Here is a 25,958-nt window from a genome sequence, read left to right as displayed (position 1 = left end):
GGGTGTACACTTTGCTGTCCAATCAACTGGTGAGGAATCTGTGCCTGGTTTGCTCAAGAAATTTATCCTGAAGTGAAAGTGCAAACTAAAAAAATCTTTAAGATTGCCATTAAAAAACCCCAGCAACGCTTAGACTTTCATTTCAACCCACAAGAAACAACTAAGAAGGAAAATCTGTATTGCTGTAAGACGAAAGAACAGATGTTTTGTCAGTAAATACAGATTGCATGGAATTGGGAAATATCAAACCACATATAAACCACCATTTTTCTGCCCTATCTAAATTTTCAATAAAAGTCTGTGCAGCTCTATTCAAGAAAACAGCATCAAGAAATAACTCTTGCTTGCCTGATGCATTGAACCTTGTGAATGTTATTCTTAAAATACTTTTTTTTTAAAAAAAGAAAATCACTATCTGTAGGATTCATTTCACGGTTCTAAGGGATATTCTCCAACCAATTCCTTTTTCCCAATTCCTATTTTCTAATTCCTTTTTTTAAACTATGTCCTTCACCAACGTTATATCACTTACCATCCATAAATTCAGTACAAAGAGAAATCCGATTTTCTACAAAAAAAGCACCATAAAATCCTATGATGTAGGATGAATCACACTGTAAAAAAAAGAAAGAACAAGTTAAATTATTTTTTAAGGAAAAAACCCACATGCAAAACAGAACTGAAAAAGAAGTGCTAAAAAAGCATTACCTTATAAAGGATTTCTAATTCAGACATAATCTGTTTCTGAAGTTCTAGTGTAATATCTAAAGGAATCACCTGGAAATAAACATGATTATTTATTTGCTACAGAAAATGAGATCGCACTCAGCAAGAAACATTCCTGTACCATTTCTTTCTCTCTTTTTTTAATGTATAAGTTCTAGTTTACATCAAGAAAAAAAATCTAGCATGTTTTTAGGTGGCACAGCTTTTGTCCTCACTGTTACTGAATCAATGCGATAGCCCAGTGTTTCTCAACCGTGGCCACTTGAAGATGGTGGACTGCTGGCTGGGGAATTCTGGGAGTTGAAGTCCACCCATCTTCAAGTGGCCGAGGTTGAGAAACACTGCAAAAGTCCACCAGGGAGTGGTTCAGAGGAGACCAACCTAGATCAGTTATGCAATGTAACTTGACACTTGCAGGACCATCTGCTGCCAGGAACGAATTCCCATCGCCCAGTACGCTCACACAGAGAAGGCCTCCTCAGGGTACCGTCGGCTAGACAATGTCGGCTTGCGACCCCCAGGGGAAGAGCCTTCTCTGTGGGAGCACCAGCCCTGTGGAACCAGCTCCCCCCTGAGCTTCGGATGGCCCAAGATCTCCGGTCCTTTCGCCGCGGCCTCAAAACACTCCTTTTCTACCTGGCTGACCTGGATTTTAATTATGTTTACAATTTTAACTCTAATCTTTAATTTATTTCAATTTTAAATTTTAATTTACTGTAAAGAGTCCTTTAATTTTTGTTGTTGTTAGCCGCCCTGAGTCCCTCGGGAGATAGGGCGGGATATAAGTCCCATTAATAAATAAATAAATAAATTTAAAATTACATGTCTTCTGAGTCGAACTTGATTTTTGGTGACTTCATGGAGATGACTTTACTGCCACTTTCTGGGATTTTCTTTGATTTCCCAGCTTAGTATTCCTGACAGGCACCATCCACGTACGGACAGACCCACACCTGTTTAGCTTCCAACCCCACACAAGATACTGCCATGTGCAAAACCCACCCTAATTATCCTACCACAGGGGATCCTAGTGGGCAGCCACCCATCCAAAGAAATTTACCTCTCCTCAGTAGCACATTTTTAATATGTAAATACATGTCTGCAGCTTAATCACTTCAGAAAAAAAATATGGAGTTTTAATCAGGGGTGTCCGCAATATTTAAAAAAATATCAAGTTGGTGGTCATGACCACTCAATTCAAGCTGTCCACCTTTTTTAGAAGTATTGAAATAGATGCAAAAAATATAGAACCAATTGTGAGTTTGCAGCCACCAACCTGACTTTTTGAGCCTCCCAATGGCTGCCCTCAGACCTCTAGCAACAGATACATTCCACTTCACATATCATTATTTCCTCATGGGTTTGTATATCAGTGTTTCTCAACCTTGGCAGCATTCAGATGAATGGACTTCGACACCCAGAAAGGGTGGGGAATTCTGGGAACTGAAGTCCACGTATCCGAAAGCTACCAAGGTTGCAAAACATTGCTCTATTTGTTTGTAATTCTAAGATATTTAATCATTTCATTTAATTCTATGTATTTTATTTAATTTGGGTCTAAGGTCCTTAAAGGGTTTCTTTTCCCCCAGAATCTGTTTCGTGGGGATATGAAATCTTTCTGCAACAACTGGATGATTTTCTTCTAGAAAAATTTAGGGCCATCCTAGGAGCAGCAGATTCATGTGATCTGGAAGGAAAACAGAAAATTCCTATCTTCTCCAGAACTTTCTGTGTTCAGAATGAAATGTTTTGCCCCTCCATAACTACAGGTAGTCCTTGACCTAGGACCACAATTCAGCTCAAAGTTTCTGTTGCTAAGTGAGACTGTTTTTAAGTGAATTTTGCCCCATTTTATGGCCCCCCCTTCTACAGCTGTTATCACTGCAATCGTTCAGTTAGTAACAAGGTTAAGTGAATCTGGCTTCTCCATTGACTTTGCTGGTTAGAAGGTCGCAAAAGGAGATCACGTGACCCCAGGACACTGTAACCGTCATAAATATGAGCCAGTTGCCAAGCATCTGAATTGTGATCACGTGACCCACGGTCGTAAGTGTGAAAAATGGTCATAAGTCACTTTTTTCATTGCTGTTGTAAATTTGAATGGTCACTAAATGAACTGTTGTAAGTCAGAGATTATCTTTATTATTTAAATGTCGGTATTTTTAGGACAAATAATACCTGGAAATACCTGGAATCGCTGACAATTAGAGGAGAAAATGTGAGGCTGGATCCCACCTGCTCTGAACCTTCTCCAAATCTCATCCCTGCCTAGCAAAAACAGGATCCAGGCCTACATTTCTCAGAATCTGGATGGAACTGCAGGATCAATAGTGCTCTCTGGATTCAGCCCAGCCAACGGTCCTCCTCCACAGCTTGACTTCTAATGGAAATGTCTTTGCTCACATCCAGCTGATTTCTAAACCTACATTTTTAAAGTATTGATGTCTGTCTAAATAGGGAAAAAAGTGCATAACCCATTTCTATCAAGAATTTGCTTTAGGGTTATTTATAAAAGCTGTAACTGTAATAGAAATGCTGCCAAGAAAACATTTAACACATTTCTCCAAATCAATAGTCATTTGCCAACAATATTCACTTACATTTTTTTTCCTGGATGGAAAGCTTAAAACAAAGTAAACTGCTGGAACCGTTGTATCAATTTTGGTCCTTAGAGGGGCAAGGAACATTTAACCCTCTCTGGACTCTAAAAGAGGCCATTTTAAACTGTAATGTTCCTCTTCACTTTAACAAGTTCAGCTTTCCTCAAGATGAGCTTGCCCAGCTTCGGCTGGATATTGATCAGAGCGGATGTCACAGAAGGCAAACTCAGTATCAGCCAAGATAGGAAATGAAACAAGAAAGCCTGCAAGCTGCTGTAACTTACAGGTACACTGATCTTTAAGAATACGAGGGGTAGGGCCCATTTTGTATAGAATAGTGGGACAGGGCTGCTTCCCCAAATTATATATTCACATTGTATACATCACATTGTGCTACACAGATCTTGTGTACAAAGTCTCTGTATTAAAAGGTACAGAACAGATTAATAAGTACAAATTATAAATGCTGTGCATTACAGGTACAGTTTAGGTGAATAGCAGTAACTGCAAGAGAGATCTTGGAGTCCTAGTGGACAATCACTTAAATGTGAGCCAGCCGTGTGCTGAAGCTGCCAAAAAAGCTAATGCAATCCTAGCCTGCATTAACAGAGGGATAGAATCAAGATCATGTGAAGTATTAATACCACCCTGTAATGTCTTGGTAGGACCACACTTATTGCATCCAGCTTTGATTAGTATATTATAAAAAAAGATGTTGATTCTGGAAAAAGTGCAGAAAAGAACAACAAAGATGATTAAAGGGCTGGAGGCTAAAACATGAAGAACAGCTGCAGGAATTAGGTATGTCTAGTGAAAAGAAGGACTAGAGGCAACATGATAGCAGTGTTCCAATATTTGAGGGGCTGCCACAACCTATTCTCCAAAGCACCAGAGGGCAGGACAAGAAACAATGGATGGACACTAATCAAGGAGAGAAGCAACCTGGAGTTAAGGAGAAACTTCCTAACAGTGAGGACAATTAATCAGTGAACAGCTTCCCTCTGAAAGTTGTGGATGCACCATCACTGAAGAAGAGACTGGACGGCCACTTGTCGGGAATGGTATCGGACCACTTCCTTGAGCAGTGTGTTGGACTAGAAGACCTCCAAGGTCCCTTCAAATTTATTATTCTGTTCTGTTCAAAGCAGTGAGATTGCAATTGGCCACACGCATCACCCTTGCTTGGCTGCACTCTCTCCTACGGTCTCGTGAACGCATGTAAGGGACTCAGCAACCAGCTCACCGTTTCACCGGTTATACCATTCCATCGTCACATGGTCACAATTTATGAGCTTCCAGTTGGTTTCCAGCAAAAAACACGCAAAGGAATACATTGATTCACTTAACGACTGTGACATTCACTGACTAATGCCGCATAAACTTAAGACTGATGGGAAAAAAGTTATAAAATCAGGTCCAATCACATATATATAAATATTTGAAAAAATGATTTTAATCACTCGATGGAAAAAGAGGTAATGGTTCCTGAGCATATGAATTTGCATAGAATAGAATAGAATAGAATAGAATAGAATAGAATAGAATAGAATAGGAATAGAATAGAATAGAATAGAATAGAATAGAATCTGAGAGGGATCTTGGAGGCCTTCTAGTCCAGACCCAGCAGGAGAACCTCTACCATCAAGGGACAAGTGAATGTCCCTAGCCTCTTCTTGAAAATCTCCAGTGATGGAGTGCTGTTCCACTGGTTAATTGTCCTCCCTGTCAGGAAGTGGCCCAGCCTGACGCCATCCTCTCTGTTAAATAACAGCAAGGCCACAGAGAAGGGATTTCTCAAGGCGGATTTCAAGGAGAAAGGGTTAAACCCCACCAGAAATACCTGAGCCATTTTCTCTGCTACACCTCCAGGACAAACAAGGATGAGTTGTCAAGTTAAATACAAGCACTCAAGTGACGGAATTATAATTTACTTGGTGCTCAATTTAAATTAGTGAGAGGCTATTAAAATATACAGTATAGCGATAGCAATTCATCACGGGCTGTCATGGATGACTTCATCTATTTGCCAGAGTTGCGTGTGTGCCACTAAAGGGAATGAGAGCAAAATCACAGGTCAAATTAAGCTGCAATTCCATTTTAATTCACTTATTTAATCTGTGGCAATATAATTGTCTTTTACAGTATGTACAACTCAGAAGAAATCTGGGAGTTCGATAGGCAGCATACAAATGATTAATCAAATGGATCATTTAAATGCTAGTTAAAAGCAGAAGAAACTCCCAGGAACTGCAGCCTCCCTGCTCGCTATGCACGGGACGGACAGCTGGTGCCTCAGTGATATGGGAAAGTTTTGACCACAGCAGAAGGATGGAGGCCTTGGAGAAGACGGCCAGGACTTGGTCACAAACCAACATCTGGGGTTTCCTCCACCCTGACCTCTTACACTTTTAACACAATTTACATGGGATTTTGTTTGCCATCTATAAATAGAAACAATATATTCCTCTGCCAAAGAGCCAGACCTAAACATATGCAACAGGGAATATTTTAAAGGGTTTAGAGACTGGCAATCAAATACAAGTAGTCCTTGACTTACGTCTTTTTGTTGAATGACAGTTCAGAGTTACATTGCTATTGAAAAAACTGACTTATGACTTGTCCTCAAAGTTACAACCGTCACGCTATCTCCATGATAACGATTGCAATTTGGCAACTGGCTTGCATTCATGAGGGTTGCAGTGCCCTGCAGCCACGTGATCATAATTTCCCAGCTGGCTTCCAATAAGCAAAGCCCAATATTTACATTTTGATACCCATTGGAGCCCCAAGACGGGAGCGATCAGAAGCCTACACCGCCGGGCTGAAGGTCTGCCTACCAGCAGAGATGGAACATACACATCAATTTTCTTCTTTGCTCCTGCTGGGCCTTTTTTTGGGATCTGATGAAAGCCCAGCTGGGATAGCCACAAGTTCTGAAGGACTCCTTGATGTGTTCCTTTTTCTTTCCCATCTTGGCTGGTAGGCAGACTTTCAGCCCGGCGGTGTAGGCTTCTGATCGCTCCCATTCTGTGCTCCAGTGGGTGGTGAGAATCAAAACGCAAATAAAGATCTCTCTGTGGGAGTTTTCTGTAAACTTCAGCGTTAAGGCTTCTGTGTTCCTTAATGTGCAGTGCGCAGTCCAGGAAGGCCAGTCTATTTTCCTTAACATCTTTCCTTGCGAACTTGATGTATCTGTGAATACATCAAGTTCACAAGGGCAGATGTTAAGGAAAACCGTTGATATGCCTGGCGAAGGCTTCCAGTTGCTGTGTTTTAATCTTGACCTAAGAATCTTCCACAAACCTATACTAGTGAGTGGGTGGAATTCCTGTGATGGAGTTTAAGGCTTTGATTTCTGCCTCTTCTGTGTAGAGATTGGCCACAATGGGGGACACAGCTGAACTCATGGCAGAGCCCTGTTTTTGTCTGTAGAAACCAAAGCAACTGACTCTTATTTATTATGGTTGCAGTGTCCTGGGATCATGTGATCCCCTTTTGCCACCTTCTGAGAAGCAAAATCAATGGGGAAGCCAGATTCACTTAACAACCATATTACCAACGTAACAGCTGTAGCGATTCATGTAACAACTGTGGCAAGAAAAGTCATAAAATGGGACAAAAATCACTTAACAACTGTCTTGCTTAGTAACAGAAATTTTGGGATCGATTGTGTTATGTATGCAGTAAAAATATCTGGGGATGGTGAAAAATGAATCTTAAGAGGAAGCAATTTTAAGAAGAATTTGTTGTTCCAGCAGAACACCATGATGGAGGAGAAGAATTTGGTAGGCAATTATCTGTAATTCTCCACCAGAAAGAAGCTGGACAGTCAGGCATCAGCCCCGGAGCAGACATAAAAGTCTCAGCTTCCACTTTCTTTCTTAAGGCATTTAAGAGTCTTAATTTTTGAACACAATCAAGAGGAAAGAGAAAAAAACCACAATTTAGCATTCTAAGATGAGAAAACCTATGAGATATACGAGGCGCTGACTTCAGATAGTTAAATAATCATACTATCAAATTAAATACTGCACTGGAGAAAGGCCCCCTGAACACTTGTAGAGAATCTGTAGGTTTTTAAAAAAATAATAATACTAACATGAAGCCACCATTGTCAGTTCTGCAACAGATTAGAAGTCTTCCCTGCCTGTATTCCTCTCAGGACCTAGTTGTACAACCAAGAAAAGGAAGAAGAGGCTGCTTTGTACTTCCCTCGCTTATAAATCGTGCCCTTCAGCCCGGATGTGTCTTTACTGCAAAAATTCACGTAATAAAGTCCTGGAAGAAGAAGACTGGGGCAGGGGGATCTTTTAAAGCAGATTTGTGAACAGACTTACCTTTACGGCTAGTATTTTCCCACTGGGGACGTGGTTTGCTCTGCATCCAAAGAAGAAGACAAGTCAGTTTAAAGCAAAGAAAAATCACAGCCGTATTTTCAGTTTTACACAATGCTTGTTAAAGTTTCTAGCTAATGGCATCCCTGAGCAATTGAAGTTGTATGCTCGAGTGATATATACAACAAGCCCAGTTCCAGTGATCCGGGCAGTTCCATACCCGAACAACAAACAACCACAAAAATCAATCCTTGCAATGTGTGACTTATTAAGCTGAATAAAGCCTATCAGCCATGTCACACACATGATCGGCTAACAACTCCCCGAGTCTCCCATTTTTGTTGCCTCTCCAGAACGAAAGGCCCAGGGAAGGCTCAACAAACCTCAGCAGGGCTAATTTCCAGCCATCGGGGCGTGGCGTGTCCGTAGGAGGGACCCTCTCCACACAAGGAAATGCCCACAGAGCCAGCCAGATGCTTCCATGATCTGAGCTGAATCATGGAATCCAAGCTGGAAGTGGCCACTGAGGCACTCAAGTCGAGCTCCCTGTTTTGGCAGAGATCCAAATTAAAGCATCCCAGACGGATGCTGGTCCTGCTTCTGCTTGCACACATCGAACGATCAGGAGGCCATCACCCCTTGGATGCATCGTCAAACCATTTGTGTGGCTGGGAAGGCTTTTTTGCTACAGTTCAGCTGAAATTTGCTTTCCAATAACTTAAAAACCCCCATTTTGCGTCCTTCACTCTGGAACATGCCAGCTTCCTAAGACCCAACTTCTGGCCCTTTCTTGATCCTTGTTTCTCTTCTCTGAACCTGTTCTACGTTCTCAGAATACATCTTAAAATGTGCTGCCAGAAACAGTACTCAATATGAGTCGTGGAAAAAGTAGAATAAAGTTGAATGATTACTTCTGACAAATCAGCCATCAATAGACACATAGACATTAACAACATCTATAGACTATGCAAAAGGGACACTCCGCTAGCCCCAAAGAGAAAAAGACCCAAGTTTCTCTCCACCAGTAATCAGCACTCAGAACAGCATGGAATAGCTCCAAGTTCAACTTCAGACCAACAATCAAGTAAGCAAGACCCCAATCAAGAAACTGCCAAAGCGCCAACAGCAAACAGCCCAACCAAAGAATCCCCAAGACCCCACCCCACCCCACCCCCGTCCACCCAGACAGGCAAGACACCAGAACATAAACAGGCAGCTAGCAACACTCCTTATTAGGGCACCACTATGATGTTACCTAGGTAGGGTAAGGAAATGTCTGCAAGAAAACAAGCAAGCTCAGAGCACCAAGGAGCCCTCACTGATTACTTCACACTGTGTAGAAACCACACATCTTGTGGTATACTGTATCTTGGAATTATATTTGGTAATTTTTTGCAGTTCAATTATCCTCCTGACTCCATTCAGTTTGTAGTCAGCTACCATTTGAAGTTTCTATCTGAAAGCTATGTATTCTCCATTCCGGCTATGGGGAAGGTATGCGTGCGATTTCTGTGCGTTAATGAATTTTAAAAGTATCTTCCTCTAAAAAATATTGCAGAGAAAAAATTACTAATCTTCACAAACGGAAGTTTAGCATTAAAAATTAGTGGTCTGGTAAGTAAATCCTAAAAACACCGTAAGAAAAATTATTTCAGAGCAAGAATTAACTTTCCTCGAGGGATTACTGAGAGGCTGACAGTGATAGGCAGAGTCATTACATCAGAGTAGGTAAAATGAACTGTAAACTATGGGTGAACAGTGGCAAAACATTTTGACTTTTAGATCAGCAGAATGATAACAAAACAGGCCGCCGAGATAGCATGCTTAACGTCTGTTACCTTAATATGTCCTGCACGGGGCAGTTTGGCAACTTAATTAGCTTGTCAAGAAAACCGATCTTTTCGTCCCCCTCCTTCCTCTCTGAAGGGGAGGGTTAGTCTCTTGTTTTCAAGTGAATTAAAAAGAAAGACTTGATGATTTAATTATGATGCACGCCAAGTCATCCGTGGAGGGTTGGGTTAAATTTCCAGCCAAGAGCAGTACCTGGTTTGGTTTACAGAGCATTGACACTAGCAATTTAACATTTAATTATCATTGTGGAAGGGATCACAAAGCGGATACTGTGCCCATGGGGCACAGAGCACCCCTGGATACTGCAAGCACCACAACTCCCTTGAAGAAAGTAAACGGGCTTATTCCTAACCACCACAACATTCACCGTTGTCTTGACCTTCTCTAGCACATTATCCGTAAAGTGATTAATGAAGTCTGGATGGGAACTTTGGTTACTCAGAAAGAAAACTGGACACCTTAGCAATGCTTTAATTAACAGCAAACCCTTCCAGGTTGGCTGCAACTCCTGCAGTAATTACCTGTCCCCATAAACTTGCTGGAAAACTCATTCAGCCCTAACGGAAGAACCCGAAGTTGACGTTTAAATTATGCAGGTGTTCTCCTGGTTCAACCGCTGGCCTCCCGCATCGGCTTCAAGATCAGAGTACAGAATAACGGAGTCGGAAGGGACCTTGGAGATCTTCTATCCAACCCCTTGCTTCATTCCGGACAAATGGCTGTCCTGCCTCTCCCTAAATCCCTCTAGTGATAGAGATCAGAGATGATCCAGTTATGTAGGCCTACAGACACGAGGGGTGGGTGCACTCAGCTGCTTCCCCTGGCAAAGGAAACAGGGGAATGAGTTTCAGAGCCTTAATGAGTGCAGCCACCAATGACATGGAGTTGCATTGCTGATACACCATTCTGGACAGTTTCTATGCTTGCACTATTAATAGAGCCCCTCCACTAGGGAGATGGGCCGCCCAGAAACATGAAATAATAATAATAATAATAATAATAATAATAATAATAATAATAATAATAATAATGATGATGATGATGATGATGATGATGATGATGATGATGATGATGATGTTGGAAAGGACCTTGAAGGTCATCTAGTCCAACCCCCTGCTCAGGCAGGAAACCCTATACCATTTCAGACAAATGGCTGTCCAATCTCTTCTAATATAATATAATAAATTTATTTATTAATATAATAAATATAACAAAACACAATAAATAATATAATGTAACATAACGTGACATAGCATAATATATAATATAATATATCCTTAGTGAAACTTCTCAAGCCACCCTCCCGGCTCATACGGCACCAAGGGCTCCACGGCCTGATCTGCAGACATTCTCTTCTGCTGGAATATTAATATGATGAAAGTACAATTTGTGACAATTATGGGCTGGTTACACCAGGAATATAAAACCCATGAAAGGCGCACAGAACTTTCGAGTGAACGTGGGGTACAAAATAAATCACTCCCACCAAGAAAGCAGAGCTTTTGGAAGGGCTCGTGAATCCCTTCAATTCGTTCATTGGCCACCCTTCTTACCACAGGGTAACTCTTGGTTCCGGAATAAAGAAAATGGGGAGCTTTCCTGTTTCCAGAAAGCATTTTCTGACTGGGGCACCCGGCCCAAAGAGTAAAGCTCAGATAGGAATTTTAAAATTCCTTTCTTAGTATAAACCAAGCTTCAGACAGACAATTTCCCCCATCAAGAAAACAACGGCACAGAATTCTCTTGCCAAATGCTACCAATTGGGGTTTGTTATGCTGAGCCTTTTCTGAACAAGATGCAAAGAACAACTTTAAGCAGCATCGGCACAACTGTGTCAAGTATCTTATTAAACTTGACTACTGCCTACGTCTCCAGACATTTGGCACCCTGGAGGGACCATTGTACCTTTGGTGTCATTTGGAAAACTCAAAGGCTTCTCTTGCAGGGCCTTCTGACAAGGCAGTGTGCCCAGATGATAAGAGAGCTATCGGGGGCATCGAAAGACAGATGGTGTGATCAAAGTGCACATGAATGCACACATACACACTTCGTGTGAGCAAAACCTGCCACATTTCCCCTCCCCTCCCCTAAACCCTAATGGGAAAGGTACAACATGATCTGTCCGTAAGCATAACGGGAGAAAGAGGCAAGCTGCCGAAAGCTTTTTCACTTCTATGCTTTCTGATGCAAAGTCTGCACTTAAAGGCCAACATTGTTGGGCCTTCAAGCTGTGTGGACTTCAGTGCCGGCTAGGGAATTCTGGGAGCTGAAGTCCACAGAGCTTCAAGGAGCCGAGGCTGAGTAACACTGGCTCAGAAAAACCATTGGCCTGGAATTACAGGGAGTCCTCGGCTTACAACAGTTCATTTAGTGACTGTTCAATGTTACAACAGCACTGAAAAAGTGACTTATGGCCATTTTTCACACTTACGACCGTTGCCACATCCCCATGGTAACATGGTCAAAGTTCAGATGCTTGGCAACTGACTCACATTTATGACGGTTGCCGTGTCCTGGGGTCATGTGATCGTCTTTTGTCACCTTCTGACAAGCAAAATCCGTGGGGAAACCAGATCCATTTAACAACCGTATTACTAATTTAACAACTGCAGTGATTCATTTAACAACTGTAGCAAGAAAGGTCGTAAAATGGAGCAAAACTCACCTAACAAATGTCTCGGTTAGCCACGAAAATGTTGGGCTCAACTGTGGTCGTAAGGTGAGGACCACCTGTACTTCCAGCCCTGAGGCAAAGGTTGGGAGCTTTTTTGACCAGCGTGGTGGTCCCAAGTAGGAGACCCACCCCCCCTCCTGATGACAGCTGATTCTCCTCAAATGAAGGGCCAGGGAGCGTCAGTGGATCTCCAGCCCCAGCCCACCTTTGGAGCACAGAGAATGAAGCAGGAGGAGGAAACCGGTGGCTTTGGAGGCCTCTGGCAAGTCAGGAGCCCTCCGGTCCTCTCCAGCACTTGTTCTGGATGCCATGCTGTGGCGGGCAGCTGTTGTCTTGGCTCCACCAAATGCTCCTCCCTGAAAGCCCCCCTTGCTCCGAAAGCCCTGAATCCGACACTGCCCGGCCCGGCCAAGATCGAGCAGAGCTCTAGAGAACAAAAAGCTCGTCCGTCTCGTTCAGGAGACGTTCGGTCTCTCTAAACATTGCGCACTGTACAAAGACAGGAGGCTCAGCAGCTGCAGATGACCTGCAGCAAACCATACCGAGACTCCGTTCCAGGCCTTCTCTGGGCAGATTAGATTTAGCTCTCTGCTAATGTTCGGAGTTTGAGAGTTTTAACGGCAATATTTCCATCTACCGAAATAGCCGTGTGAAAAGAAAAGAGGTTTCCAGAAAATTAGCACTTTGACAGTTGTTGCCTTCTGTAATAGGCGAGCCCATTAGCTGACTTGCTGGCTGTTAAAAAAGGACATTCGGAAGTGAGCAGCCTTGCTGGGCCTCTGCTCATCCAAAGCCACAAGCGATGCCAACCTGCCTTCTCTCCAAAATCCCACCACAGATGCTGGAATGACGACCACAAAATGATTCATTATTAACTTGAAGGTGCCCTCTGGCCACAGGCAGTTTGCCTCCAAAGTGAACTTTTCCAAGACTGCAAGACCAGCTGCCCCAGGCAAATGGGGGGTGGGGGGGAGACAGAAGAGTCCTAATGTGACAGAGGAGCCCCACACTGGGGGGGGGGAAGGAAGCAGTGGGTTGGGAGGGGACCCGGAGAGGAAGAGAGCTTGTAGCCTGGAATCTCGACCTGTTCTTTGTGCGCCTGCCAAGGACTTTTTAAATCACAGAGTGGTAATGTAGGATGGCTGTTTCTTTATCTGCACCAAGTATACACAGTCCTGCTTCTTTGCCAGACTTGAGAAGAAGAGGTTGCAGAATGTTTCTGGAGATGCCACACCACAGGGGTCTTGCAATCTCAGTTGGGAGCAGATCAAGGGGACTCGCAACTGGCCTTGTTTAATCCACAGGGCTAATGCTTGTGTAGGAGAGGAGAAAGCCTTCGATCAAATTTCTTGAGGTTGTCTCAGCGAGAGCATCTTCTGTTCCTTAGCAAAATCCCTAGTTTATTTTTAAATCAAGAACAACTTAACTTTTTGCTGAATCTTCAGGAGGATGAGTACAGAGTACAACAAAACAAGTTTAATTTAAGAATCAACTAGTTTCTAATTAAACTGCCACAGGCAGCTGGTTGGATAAGTTTTAATCAGTTTCAGTCACCTATTGATTGGGATACTGAAGCTTAAAAATTAAAAGTAAAAGTAAAAGATGATTTGGGAATTGCTGCATCTCAGAACAACAGTGCAGCCCTCGGTAAATAACTCCTCTTTTAACCATCAGCTAAATGAACACTTCAATACTGCAGTACAAAGTCTTCTGCAAAATTACTTTAACTAACAAGCAGAAATTTATCAGCTTCAGCCAAAATCAATGCTGAAATCAATTTGAACACTGGTTGTGTCTAAAGGGGCTCATTGGCAATTTACGGAAATTACACCATGTAAATGTCTGTGCTTTAATTGAACAGTTTCATCAACTAGGCCCTGATTGCTGTCCATTTATTTATTTACTTTCACCGCAGCACTTCCTCAACAGAAGCGATGGGTTTTGTCAAGGCGAGAGGAGCCACTTCATCTTCATTTTAGGCACTTTTGTGCTAACCGATTTTATGAGCTGGCCCACCAACGGCTGGGGTCAGTGGAAACAAGGGAATTGTAACCCCTGGCCAGACTTGGTTAACCTGTAACAATTTTCCCTGCAAATTCTGGGGGACTCTGACCCGTCAGACAAACGGGAGAGAGTAGGAAGAGAGAAAGGACAAAGATGCCCGAGATGTCCTGGAAGAGGAAAAGAGGAAGGTGGGGGGTTTCTTGTCTGGAGTACAAAAAATAAGGTTTGCTAAGCCAAATTAAGAAGGATGAAACGGAAGAGCCGCCCTGATGAGCCAGGAACAGCAATTATTATTTATTTAGAGTATGACGAGAGAATGGCAAAAAGAAGTAAACATGTGCACACAACCCACACAGTTGTATACAAAACTTTTATGTGGGGTACAGCAGCGGCCTCGTAACTGGATATACATTGAGCAGCTTCTGGCAGCAACTGGCAGCTGGACCCACAGAGACCAGGCCAAACCAGAAGGCGCCCTGACACTTAAAGACGCTCCGTCAATTAATCCTGTCCATGGTAAATGTGTAGTGTCACTTTCATCTGATGCACAAACATACACACAATCGCACACGCTTTCTACTTGAAGACTTCAGCAAGTGTTCATGGAGATGTGCTGTTTGGAGCCACCGTCCCTATTTGGCTAGATTGAGAATTATGAATTCTGACTCCCCACTCTTGCAGGAAGCCTCGGAAAACACTTCTGGGGCCGAGACCGCCACTGGAGCCCAGGGGCCAGGGGGTCACGTGTGGCTGTGTCCTGCTTAGGAATGTCCCGGAGACAGCGGACGAGCCACTGATGGACAGCAGGGCTGGACTTAGCAGGGCAATTCTGAAATCTGGGCCAAATTACCAAGGTTAAAATGCTACATGATTTTGCAGAGAAAAATATTCAGAAGAGTTCACAAAATATGAGAAATGCTAGGTGTTATTTACCACTGACAAGTTTCCAATGATACCAATAAGGTGTCTTTGTTATAAACAATACAAGGCTGTTTTTCCTCTGTACGAATTTTAAAAAGGGGACACTGCCCTATAAATCACACTGTTAACATATTTCAAGGAACCCAGGAAGCAATTTTGGAAAAAAAATGTCTTAGAGCTATGTAAATCATCCTCAGTTTAAAAATGTGGAAGAAAGCAAACCCAGTGCTGTGTTTGGCCTTTCCCATGAATTATTTTCCAAAAAAGCAATTTAAGTAAATACCCTGGATGCGGCAGTATACAAATACTTTCCAGTATATACACAAGAGTCTGAACTTTCCATCATACCTGATTTTCCAAAATATCTGAAGGGTAGAAAAAAATTGCAATACCTAGTTTAAATTAGGTGGAGTAATAAATCTGTATGTAGCCTAACTACACTGGTTTCACCCCTAGAAACAACTCAGCTGCAATCAAACTGCAATTTGCAATCAGCAGGCCATTCCTGGTGACTGTAAGCAACGGTGGGAATTTAGCCTCTCCTGAATTCCAGGGGGAACTTCTGGGAAATAAATGAGGGAGGAAGAGGAGGGCCGGCCGAAGGTGCTGAAGGCAGGAAGCTGGATTGCCTCCTTGTGCTGACCGTTTGCCCAGAGGCTCAGCTCCTGCCCAGCAGGGATAAACTCTTAGGTTCTTTGTTGAACTCCTTAGGTTTAGGGAGAGAAAAAAATGTAATTTTCAGATGCTCATGTGCTTGACCATAACAGAAAAGAGACCATCAAACTGACTGGTTACTAGTCCTCTCCAGCAAGAACCATACAGAAATGTAGCAGAAAATACATAAAATTTATATTAACTGTGAGAAGCAAACTACCGTACCTTAATTAAGTAGTACATGAATTATTAGAATATATGATTTAAAGTGACTCTCTTTTCTCTTATGATCATCTCAAAATTATACATTTTTTCTCCCTAAACCTAAGAGTTTATCCCTGCTGGGCAGGAGGCTGAGCCTCTCCAAAACAGGCGCCATCTTTTCTCTACCTTCCATGCACATCGCAGCGCCCAGGGCAAACGCTGGAAGCTCTTGGGCACTTTCGAGGCTGCCCAAAGGCCGACTCCTGGCCAGGTGAGCTGGAGAGGCCTTGGGGAAAGAGGGGGCCTTCTCACACGCTGGCCAGGGGCTGCCCCTCCTTGGTCCTTCCCCAGCCGCTAGCTTCAAAAAGCGCATCATCCCTCAGTTAGGAAAATGCAAAAATAAGCTAAACACAAAACTAAAAGCTATAAACCACCTTTTCTTTAAACAAACAGAAGGACTCAAAAAATGGATTCAGCAAGTTCTCCTTAGAAATATTGCTATAGAAATATTGATTTTTTTACTCAACTCAATTGACTGAAAAGTTGTTTGTATAGCAATATTGGCCCAAGCAATCCACTGGAACAATTTTGCTGCACAGAGTAATCAAGTGCATTTCTGAAGTATAATTATATTGTCGTAAAAACGAAGCCAAGATAACCTTCTCTTCGAGCAATAAACCTACAGAGGCAGTAAACCCTTACATACATACAGAGAGAGAGAGAGAGATGGATAGCCAGAACTCCACGATAGGGTGTCATCCAAGGGGCCCAGCCCCCTCCCCACACTTGCTGCACTTCCCTTAAGCTATGGTTAGCATGAAAGTGATCAATATCTCAATCTCCATAAACTATTTCAATAATAGTTAGTTCACCTGGAAACAGAAACTGAATGTTTCTGCTCAGCGACCTGAGACTGCCTCCTTGTTTGTTGAACGCCGGTAATATTTCATTGCAATAATGGATATGACTCAGTGCAGGGTTTTAGGAAAAGGCAGACAAACACACATTCTTCAGTTACAAATCAATATACGCTGCACACCTTTCAAAAAAAAAAAAAAAGAAAGCTCACATGTGGGATGCTGGTGGTCAAAAAATACAAAATGTGTCATCAGGAGCAGTTATAATTTATTTGACAAAACATTCGATTCCCTCCAGTGAAGGACCACAGCTGCAGTGGCTGCTGACCAAAACTGAGCTACCTGTAAGCAGAGCTTCAATTTGGCTTTGCCTGCAACAGAGATGGTTTCTCCTCAGTGTGCCATGAGCGTAGCAAGAGGGCAATTATTTCCAATTATTTGCATTACATGTGCGGTGAGGGGGACAATGAAAACGACAAGAGGAGCCCATCGATGCATCCTGGAAGATGGTCAGCTCATGACTTCTGACCAGTTAGCCACAGCTACCCCTAAGAGCCGGGACTTGTTTTGCTTTCTCAGCCCAGAAAGGCCCACCAAGTTTATGTGCACCCTACACACCCACATTAATTCATATGCCTGAACTAAGGGTTGCCAATTTGTACCAGCTGGAGGTTGCCATGCCAGTGGAGGCGTACAAAAACTGGATAATTTCATGAAAATTGTGATGGCCAACATAAGCCAATGAAAGTGTTTTTTCTCAAATTATAAAAGAAAAGAAAATGACCCAAAGCTGCTTTTTTAAAAAAAACAACTGAACTTTCTTTGTTTTTCCTTGCTTCTCATCCAAGAAGTTTCTTCAGTTCAGTTTTTCTTCAAGGAAAAACAAAGTAAGTCCAGTTGCCTTTTGAAAAAGCACCCTTGGGACAACCATGACCTGGATGACTGAGAATTTCAACAGATAAAAAGAAAATGACACAACCTTAAAAAGTGTCTTGTGTGCTGAAACCATCTGTCTCTGGATGAAATCTTGATCACCATTCCCCTAAGGGAATTTTTTGAGGGAATTTTACTTTATCCAGTTATGAGGCCACTGCTGTACATATGTTCCACATCCTACTGCAATCTTCTAAGGATCTGTGTTCATGCCCCTAATTCCTCTCTTTCCTCTCCGGAAAGTTTCTCCCACCTGCCATTGAGGATTTGCATTGTGACGGTCAAGCCAAGGACAAGAGGGCAAATGCCTTCGGAGGGAGTAGACCTAGCAGTTTCAATTGAAAAACTGGAAATCCGGATCCTTAGTGACTAACCGGAGAAATGTCCTGTTGGAATGAGACAGCTCACGAAAAGAACAAGTGTGCAGTTACATGAAGTTTCTCAACCACTTTTAGCATCTAATCGGAAGAAAGGCAGCATCTTACATTCCATTGCCAAAGCTGAATCAGATAATCCATAACAACTTCATTATGAACAAACTTCCCAGGATATTAATTTACTTGCATAAATGGCAGGATTCTCGAAAGGCTGTTGCAATTCCCATAATGGCAAAGGAAGCTCATGCAGATCCACCACAATTACTCTTTGTCATCTAATTCCAAGGAAGCTGTCAATACAGCGGAACGTTGCCTGGCTTTGCTAATGGCCCAGACGAAGGTGAACAAGCTGAAATTAAATCTGGACAAGACAAAGGGGCTGTTTCTTGATCAATGAGAAATCAGGATCAGATATCGGGATTCTACCTCAGCTTGAAGAAGGTTTGCAGATTGTGAATGTTCTTTGATCCTGCACGGTTCCTAGCTTCCACAGGGCAGGCAGCATATTTGCACATTAGGGTTCATATATCACCTGTGAGTCTTCATGAGTCAATCAGCCTAACAAGGGTTTTCTATGCTTTCTAATGTCAATTAGACTACTCTAATGTGCTTCATCTGGGGCTGCTCTTGAAGGAACATCTGGAAACTTAAAGGAGGATGTTTGCAAAGCTTGTGTAACGTCCACAAAACAGAAATGGCTTAGAGTTAATAAGCGTCAGTGCTATATGGCTGAAAGGAGCCCAAGCGATCCACCGCATGAGGGCAGGGTGCCTAATAAGGCCATGTTGGACTAAACCAATTATTCGTCTATCTCAACAATCCGTCTACCAATAAAAACCAAGAGAAAAGCTACAATTACACTATCGTGTTGGCATGCACTCTTAAGCACAAATTGTGGTGTGTCAAAACAGCATTGTCTTTTTCTGGCATCAGATATAGAATTATTCCCCACATTTGCACATAATCTTTGCTAATAGCCATTACAATTATTTTTGGCAAAGTAATCCACAGATGGATTGTCATTTAGAAAGTACTTTTACCTTCTGAAAATATTGATCATCGCAACAAACATCCTAGAAAAAGGGTATTTCATCTTCTTCATTTCAAATAAAGTTTATCAATTTGGAAACAGCAATTTTAATCCACAATGGCAACTTTTTTTTATCCTTCACTAAGATTTATTTAAGATTCAGATACTCTGAACCAAAATGGTGAATGAAAAACTACTTTTCTAGACATAATTTAGTTATGGAGGCAGCTCCAGCAAGCATTAAAGATCATCAGCATTTCACAGAGGGGAAAAAAGGCCAGCCCCCTCGTGACATAATTTTGGAGAAAGAAGAATGTCTCTGCCTTTTCTTTTCCCCAAAGTTGGAATGAAGGGGGAAGGGGAAGAGGGACTCACTTATAAACAGTGCCTCCGTTGCCGTGGCCAAGGATGTCTCGATACCGTATGTCTTGTTCATTCATCTCCACCAGGAAGAAAGAAAAACAAAAGAGATGTCAGGCTGGGGATGCAAGTGTCAAGGAGAAGCCACTCTCGGCCATAAACAACCCGCTGTCTGGGTCATTTCAAGTTCAGCTGCAAGAACGAGGAGATCAATACAACATTTGCTGTCCAATTTATAAAAGACAATACCAGGGGACAAAGTGATGGAAAGTTTAATGACAATTTGTTTGCCTGGGTCATTTCATTAAAGTTTGATAAAAGGTGTCAAAATGGAATGATAACATAGCTCAAGAGGAGCCGGGCACCGACCTGGAGGGAGCAGAAGGCACTGGAGCTCAGAGCGTGGCCAAGGCCTGGGGGGCCAGGAGGGGGCTGGACAGGCCCTCCACCCAGGCACCGACCTGCAGGCAGCCACCGAGGACTTCCTGACACCTGCTCGAAAGCCAGAGAAGAGCCACAAGAACAGCCTGTTCGAGTGGCTAGGAAGGGCAGAGGGCTGACCCAAGTGGCACAGGCCACCCACTTTGCGGGCAAGTGCTCCATTTGCAGTTCCCAGGCACGCTTGTTGCGCAGCCACCTGCCTTTCCCGCATGCAAAGCCCGACAGATCAGCCACCAGCCCAATTACAAGAACCCGAAGGTCAAAATTAACACCTTGAATTATGTGGAGAAGGTGATAACGGGCCAATTTGGCAATCAGGTCTCAGGTGAATATAAAGGAGTAAAGCCACTTCATAAAAAACAAAATTCTCCTCTATGAATTTTCCTGAGTAAAAAAAGGCTGCTGTAGAAATATGTGAGAAATAATTCACATGCCAGAACAATGATAAAAATAATCTACTGAAAGGCTGCCTTAAAGGCCTATCTTAAAATGCCTTCAATGCAATGATTGTATATCCAGGGGGAAAAAAATTTCAGGTCTAAAACTTGGGCAATCTGTGATTGTTAGATGTGCAATGCCACAAAAATAGCCATTTATTTGGCATATTTAGTTTGTTGTAGTGAACTTACTGTATGGAAATTAGTTAATAGATAATGGACACTCATGAATCAAAACAAATGTTCATACAATGGGGGTTGTTTGTTAAAAGATTTTTCTCCTTTCATGAAAACAGGCCAAGAAGTAAAGACCAACAGCTCCACCATCATCACTAACACATTTTACAAAATATTTATTTAACAAACCACCCAAAACTAAAAAAAGTACACGAATTGATTTAGCAATGTAGATTGCTTATTAAAAAGGAGGAAATGGATGGAGAACATTTTGGTTTATGTCAATGCTAATGGAAAGGTAGTAAATTATGTAGTCAGTGGTGAGGAAGTGAATTGAGCATCGAAAGAAGCAAAAATGAGACCACATTTCTGCTGTCTTTATTATATGGAAGTGAGAATTTCGGAAAACATGAAGTTAAGTACAGTGGGAATGAGATACTTGAAATGTATCTGCATAAACCGAGAGGCAGTGGAGAATGAACGAGGCTGAATCCACACGGACTGCGTAGGAGAGCGAGCAGCCGTTAAGAAAAGTTGGTTGATAAGATCTGATTGTGTAGCACAGTTGGTTGGGGAATTCTGGGAGTTGAAGCCACATGTCTTAAAAGTTGCCAAGGTTGGGAAGCACTGGTAAAGAACAAAGATCAAACTAAAAAACAAATAAGCAAAGAAAGAATGGAATGAGGGGAAGGATAAAGGTGAAAGTTGTGACTGAATGGAGTTAATGTGCTGCTCAAAAAGAAATGTGAAAGGTTTAAAGAAGAAAAAGCAGAATGAGCACATTGTGCAAGGAAGCATGCTTCAAGGCAAGGAAATAATAATATGGAAAGACAGAGTGAATGGTACTGACAGAAACTAGTGGCAGAGAAAGCAATGGAACGATAGTCTCTAGTCTAGATTATCCTACTCAAGATGTGTCCTGGCTCAATTCTGGGATGTGCCGATCCAGCTCTGAAGTGAACGCATCTTCAAGCTGACCATGGCCAGGTTTGACGGTCACCAGAAGTAGAAAGCTCCCATATCTCAGCAAAGCACTGGAGCTCTGTATGTTTGAAATCCGAGACTGTGAACTTGGGAATAAAGCTTCTCTCTCTTTTCTTAATTGTTTAGAGCCATTTTGAGATATTATAATTGCCTGAAAGGCAGATTAAAGCTACACTAAATAAATAAGAAAACTTCATAAACCCAGCGAGAAATGTCAAGGATTCCTAGCAATTTATTTATTCTGTTTGAGAATCTGAAGGCATCAATCAAATCCTAATAACTACCAACTTTGCAGCAAGCACCAGTACATTATTTTTTCTTATGCAATCTTGATCGGCCGCTGATATTAACAGAATGAACCAAAAGTGAAATAGTATCCAATTATGGATCAGCAAATAAAATAGTCTTTGTTTATATCTGCTGTCTTGGAAAGAATCAGCAGGCATCTCTTGTAAATCATTAGAAAAAATGCTCAATTAATCCTTATTTGATATATCCGGCTACGGCAGGAGCCTCGCCCTGTACGGGCTCCCTCACCTGAACCAATCAAAGTCCTAATGGCTTCAGAAAGCAGCCACGGTCCATGAACAGACAATTGAAGAGATTTAGTAAATCCCACTTCATGGAGCAGGAACTAATCGGAAAACATGAGCCAGTTCAATGTTTCTTATGAACTGTTGACACTACGTCAATGCTCAATCAATTGGCGGCATTTTCTCTGAGTGACAGAAAAGAAATAAATATGTATACCGCATAACCTATGTCAATGAACCTCGGCAGAAAGCTATTTCTAGCCTGTCAATATTTGATTATCTTGAAGAATCATGTCCCCTTTCTGTTAATGATTGATATGAATTCCTTATTAAACCTAAGTGGAGGCTTTCGGGCAACTAAAGTCTTCATTAATGCTTCAGAGCAGAAGGCAGGAAACTGCTCTCTCGTAGACAATGTTTCTCTACCTTGGCAATTTTCAGGTGGGTGGACTTCAACTCCCAGCATGGCTGGCCGGGGAATTCTGGGAGTCCACCCATCTGAAAATCAGCATGGCGGAGAAACACTGCTCTTAGGGCACCTCACAATTTTACCCTCTCCTCTACTGGCCCTCCTATGTTAGTGGAGCAAGATAGGACCAGCCTGGATTAGGTCCAGATGCCTCCATCCCTCAATATTCAAAGCCAAGTTCATTCCTGGTAGCAGATACACAGATCCTCTCAATGGGGACGGGGCAGGTGTGGAGCCCAGTACCTCTCGGCCTTCTGCTTTCAGCCGGACCTCTGCTCCCGGGGGCTCCTTGGACAAGAACACGGGGGTCCCTCCAGCGCTTCTTCTGCCAGAGGGCGGCCTGCCTTCCCAATCTGGGCTCCAGCCTGGGGGTTCCCAGAGATCCTTAGGGATCACCATTCACCCAAATGACTGGGAGCCTCAGAAACACACCCCGGAAGGCTTTCGGAGTGGCTACAGAGAGTCCTCGACCTACAACAGCTCGCTTAGTGACTGTTCGAAGTTACAACAGCAATGAAAAAGGGACTTATGACTTGTGTTTCACACTTACGACCCTTGTAGCATTCCCATGGGCATGTGATCACTTGGCAACTGACTCCTATTTATGACTGTGGCCTTATCCTGGGGTCACGTGATCCCCTTTTGCGACCTTCCAACAAGCAAAGTCAACAGGGGGAGCCAGAGTCACTTAACAGTAGTGATTCACTTAACATCTGTGGCAAGAAAGGTTGTAAAATGGGGCAAAACTCACTTAGGAAATGTCTTACTTAGCAACAGAAATTTTGGGCTAAATTGTAGTCATAAGTCAAGGACTACCTATACTTAATGCATTTTTTAAATTAAAAAGCCAGCTGTTTGTTTGTTTTTTTAGGCCAAGCATTCAGTAACACAAAAAGAATGTGACTTGAAGCCCTACACAATTTGAAAACTAAATCAATCTCCCATCTTACGTAAATCTTCAGTACAATTCAGTCATAATCGGCATGCCAAACCCTCCTCCAAAAAGCATTTTCCTTCCTATCTAAAAACCTCCTTACCTCACTTAAGGATACTGAAAACCTATCATTTTTCAAGATGAGGCTTTCAAAAAAGGTCTAATAATAGTTCATTCCCTTCTCTACCTTTGAAATATTACCTTTATTACAGACAAGCAGCTGTTGAAGATTAAATAAAATGCAGGAAACAAAAAAAAAGCAGCAGCACAAAGGGTTTAAACATATTCTGTGTCTATCTTTCAGGTAAGACTATGCTTAAAAAAGAAGAGCCAAAATCCATATTCTTAAGTTTTATTTAAACGCTTCTGACCGCAAATAAGTAAGCCTGCAGTGGAGCAAGGCAGGCAAGACCCTCCTCATCTATTAAGAGAGCAACCTTACGGGTGATCTGCTGAAGGACACGCGTGAAGACCAGCTTTTGTCTTCTTGACATGCTCAACTACCACTACTTGATTCATGAAATGCCAAGCAGGCTTGGGGAGGTCACTGTGTGAAGGCATTGAATACGCATCTGAGATAATTAAGATTTCAGCCTTCGAAACTCGGAAGGGAAGTGAACAGCAGTTAAGAAAATCAATAAGAGCCTTTTATTTGCAGTGACACAGATGTCTCAGTCAATAGCGTCTAATAGGCAGGCTTGATCGGCGTGGACAGGGGCTGCCTCCAAGGCTATCAAAGGGTTTCACCATGACAAACATTAAAACTTATTTATGTGGCTAGTGAAGAATCCCACAGCCTTGAAGTGTTTCTATTTCATGGGGTATATTTAAAGCCACGATGCTGCGACTTTGGGACTTCCTGTTTGAACCAAAGTGGCCGGGAAGGGAGGCTCTTCTCTCGCCCCTCACATTCCCTGCAGACGTGGGAGCAGTTTTTACGATGTTCCTCTTCTGCAAGGGATGCTCCCCTCCCACGACCCCTTCCCTATTCACTCCTGGGCGGTGCAAACAGCTAGCAAAGCAGAAACCCTGTTTTGCTATTCAAAATTGATTACGTTTTCTCCCCTAAATTGAGGCAACTGAGTGGCGGGTGTGAAAGGCGCTTCAATCTATTTGGAGCTAAATCTGATTAGTGCATTTTGAAAAAGGGGAAGTAAATTGGCGTGCCAATCCAAATCAATCTGGACAGGGGCTCCTCCACCACGCAAGCTCTTTGCCTGCCTTCGCCTCTACTTTATTAAAAGAACACATTACCAGTAAGTGAGCAGTAAACATCTCTCGGGTGATTTGAGCACACAAGGCATGTCTGAATTCAGCCAGGCATCTATCGCACCTGCAGCCAGCCCCACACCAATATACCTACCTGGCCATTTGCTAATATTTTCTTCAGCTCAGCAGAGGACTTCTTCAAACTGCAGCATTGGGCAGAACAAAGGTAAAAAGAGAAAGAAATAAGAAAAAGGAAGGTTTCTTAAGTCATTGTCCATCTGCACTTTATAGAGCGGAACTACAACTTGTCCTTTGCTAAAGAGCATCTCATGGCTAATTGGAACATTTGCCTACGATTAGAAGTGTGTAAACTACGCACTGATATAATTAGAATTAAGTATGTAAAGCACACACATTTTGTTTAATTTATAATCTTCTTAAAATTCTGATAGTGACAAATGAATTTCCTTGGGGAGGTTAATGGTTTACCAAGAAAACCAAAAAGAACCTGCTGATGTTGCAGACAGTTCAAAGGTAGAGGTCCTCATGTAGAATAACAGAATCGGAAGGGACCTTGGAGGTCTTCTAGTCCAACCCCTGCTCAAGCAGAAGACCCTGTACTTTTTCAGACAAATGGCTGCCCAGTCTCTTTTTAAAAGCCTCCAGTGACGGAGCACCCGTAACCTCTGGAGGCAAGCTGTTCCAATGGTTAATTGTTCTCACTGTTAGTAAATTTCTCCTTAGTCATAAATTGCTTCTCTCCTTAATTTCCATTCATTGTTTCTTGTCTTGCCTTTTGGTGCTTAGGAGAATTGATTGACCCCCCCCCCTTCCTTGTGGCTGTGTTCTTTGGAACACCGCTAGCCTTTCTTTCACCCCAGTCCTTCTTTTTGCTAGACTAGACATGCCCAATTCCTGCAACCGTTCCTCCTACGTTTTAGCTTCCAACTTCCCCTAATCAACTTTGTTGTTCTTCTCTCCACCTCTTTCTAGAGTCTCAACATATTTTTTTTATCTCATGGCGACCAAAACTGGATACAATATTCCAAGTGCAGTTTTACCAAGGCATTATAAAACAGTACTAAAACTCCACATGATCTCGATCCCTGCCTTTGTGGCCATAACCCGTGAATAGCTGCCATTTGCTATTCATTGAGAGGGTGAGCCTGACGTGTCAGCTTCAGCCCAGTTTAGCTGAACTGGCTTCTTCAGGAGGACCTGGGAGAAAAGCTCTCCCATAGCACGATCC

General features: G+C 42.6%; 1 protein-coding gene across 14 annotated transcripts in view; it reads right to left on the bottom strand.

Annotated features, from left to right (window-relative positions):
• The window catches only part of MAP2K5 (mitogen-activated protein kinase kinase 5), a 166,816-nt gene that overhangs the window by 112,797 nt on the left and 28,061 nt on the right, over positions 1 to 25,958 (bottom strand). For 11 of the 14 annotated variants that reach the window (XR_014493556.1, XR_014493558.1, XR_014493559.1 and 8 more), the window contains exons 7-11: positions 24,865 to 24,912; positions 19,541 to 19,612; positions 7,664 to 7,703; positions 709 to 777; positions 533 to 614 (exon numbers count right to left, since the gene is read on the bottom strand). Coding sequence is in view for 8 of the 14 variants with exons in the window: in XM_083371584.1 (XP_083227710.1) it covers positions 533 to 614; positions 709 to 777; positions 7,664 to 7,703; positions 19,541 to 19,612; positions 24,865 to 24,912 (311 nt within the window). In the remaining 6 variants the exon portion in view is untranslated. Of the gene's footprint in view, positions 1 to 532; positions 615 to 708; positions 778 to 7,663; positions 7,704 to 19,540; positions 19,613 to 24,863; positions 24,913 to 25,958 lie in introns of all 14 variants that reach the window. The other 3 variants (XR_014493557.1, XM_083371581.1, XM_083371583.1) reach the window with 1 other exon arrangement.

The sequence above is a fragment of the Vipera ursinii genome, assembly GCF_947247035.1.
Source record: "Vipera ursinii genome assembly, chromosome: 11".
In the NCBI taxonomy this organism is placed as follows: Eukaryota; Metazoa; Chordata; class Lepidosauria; order Squamata; family Viperidae; genus Vipera; species Vipera ursinii.
The sequence above is the reverse complement of the archived record's forward strand: the minus strand, read 5'-3'. Positions and strand labels throughout refer to the sequence as shown.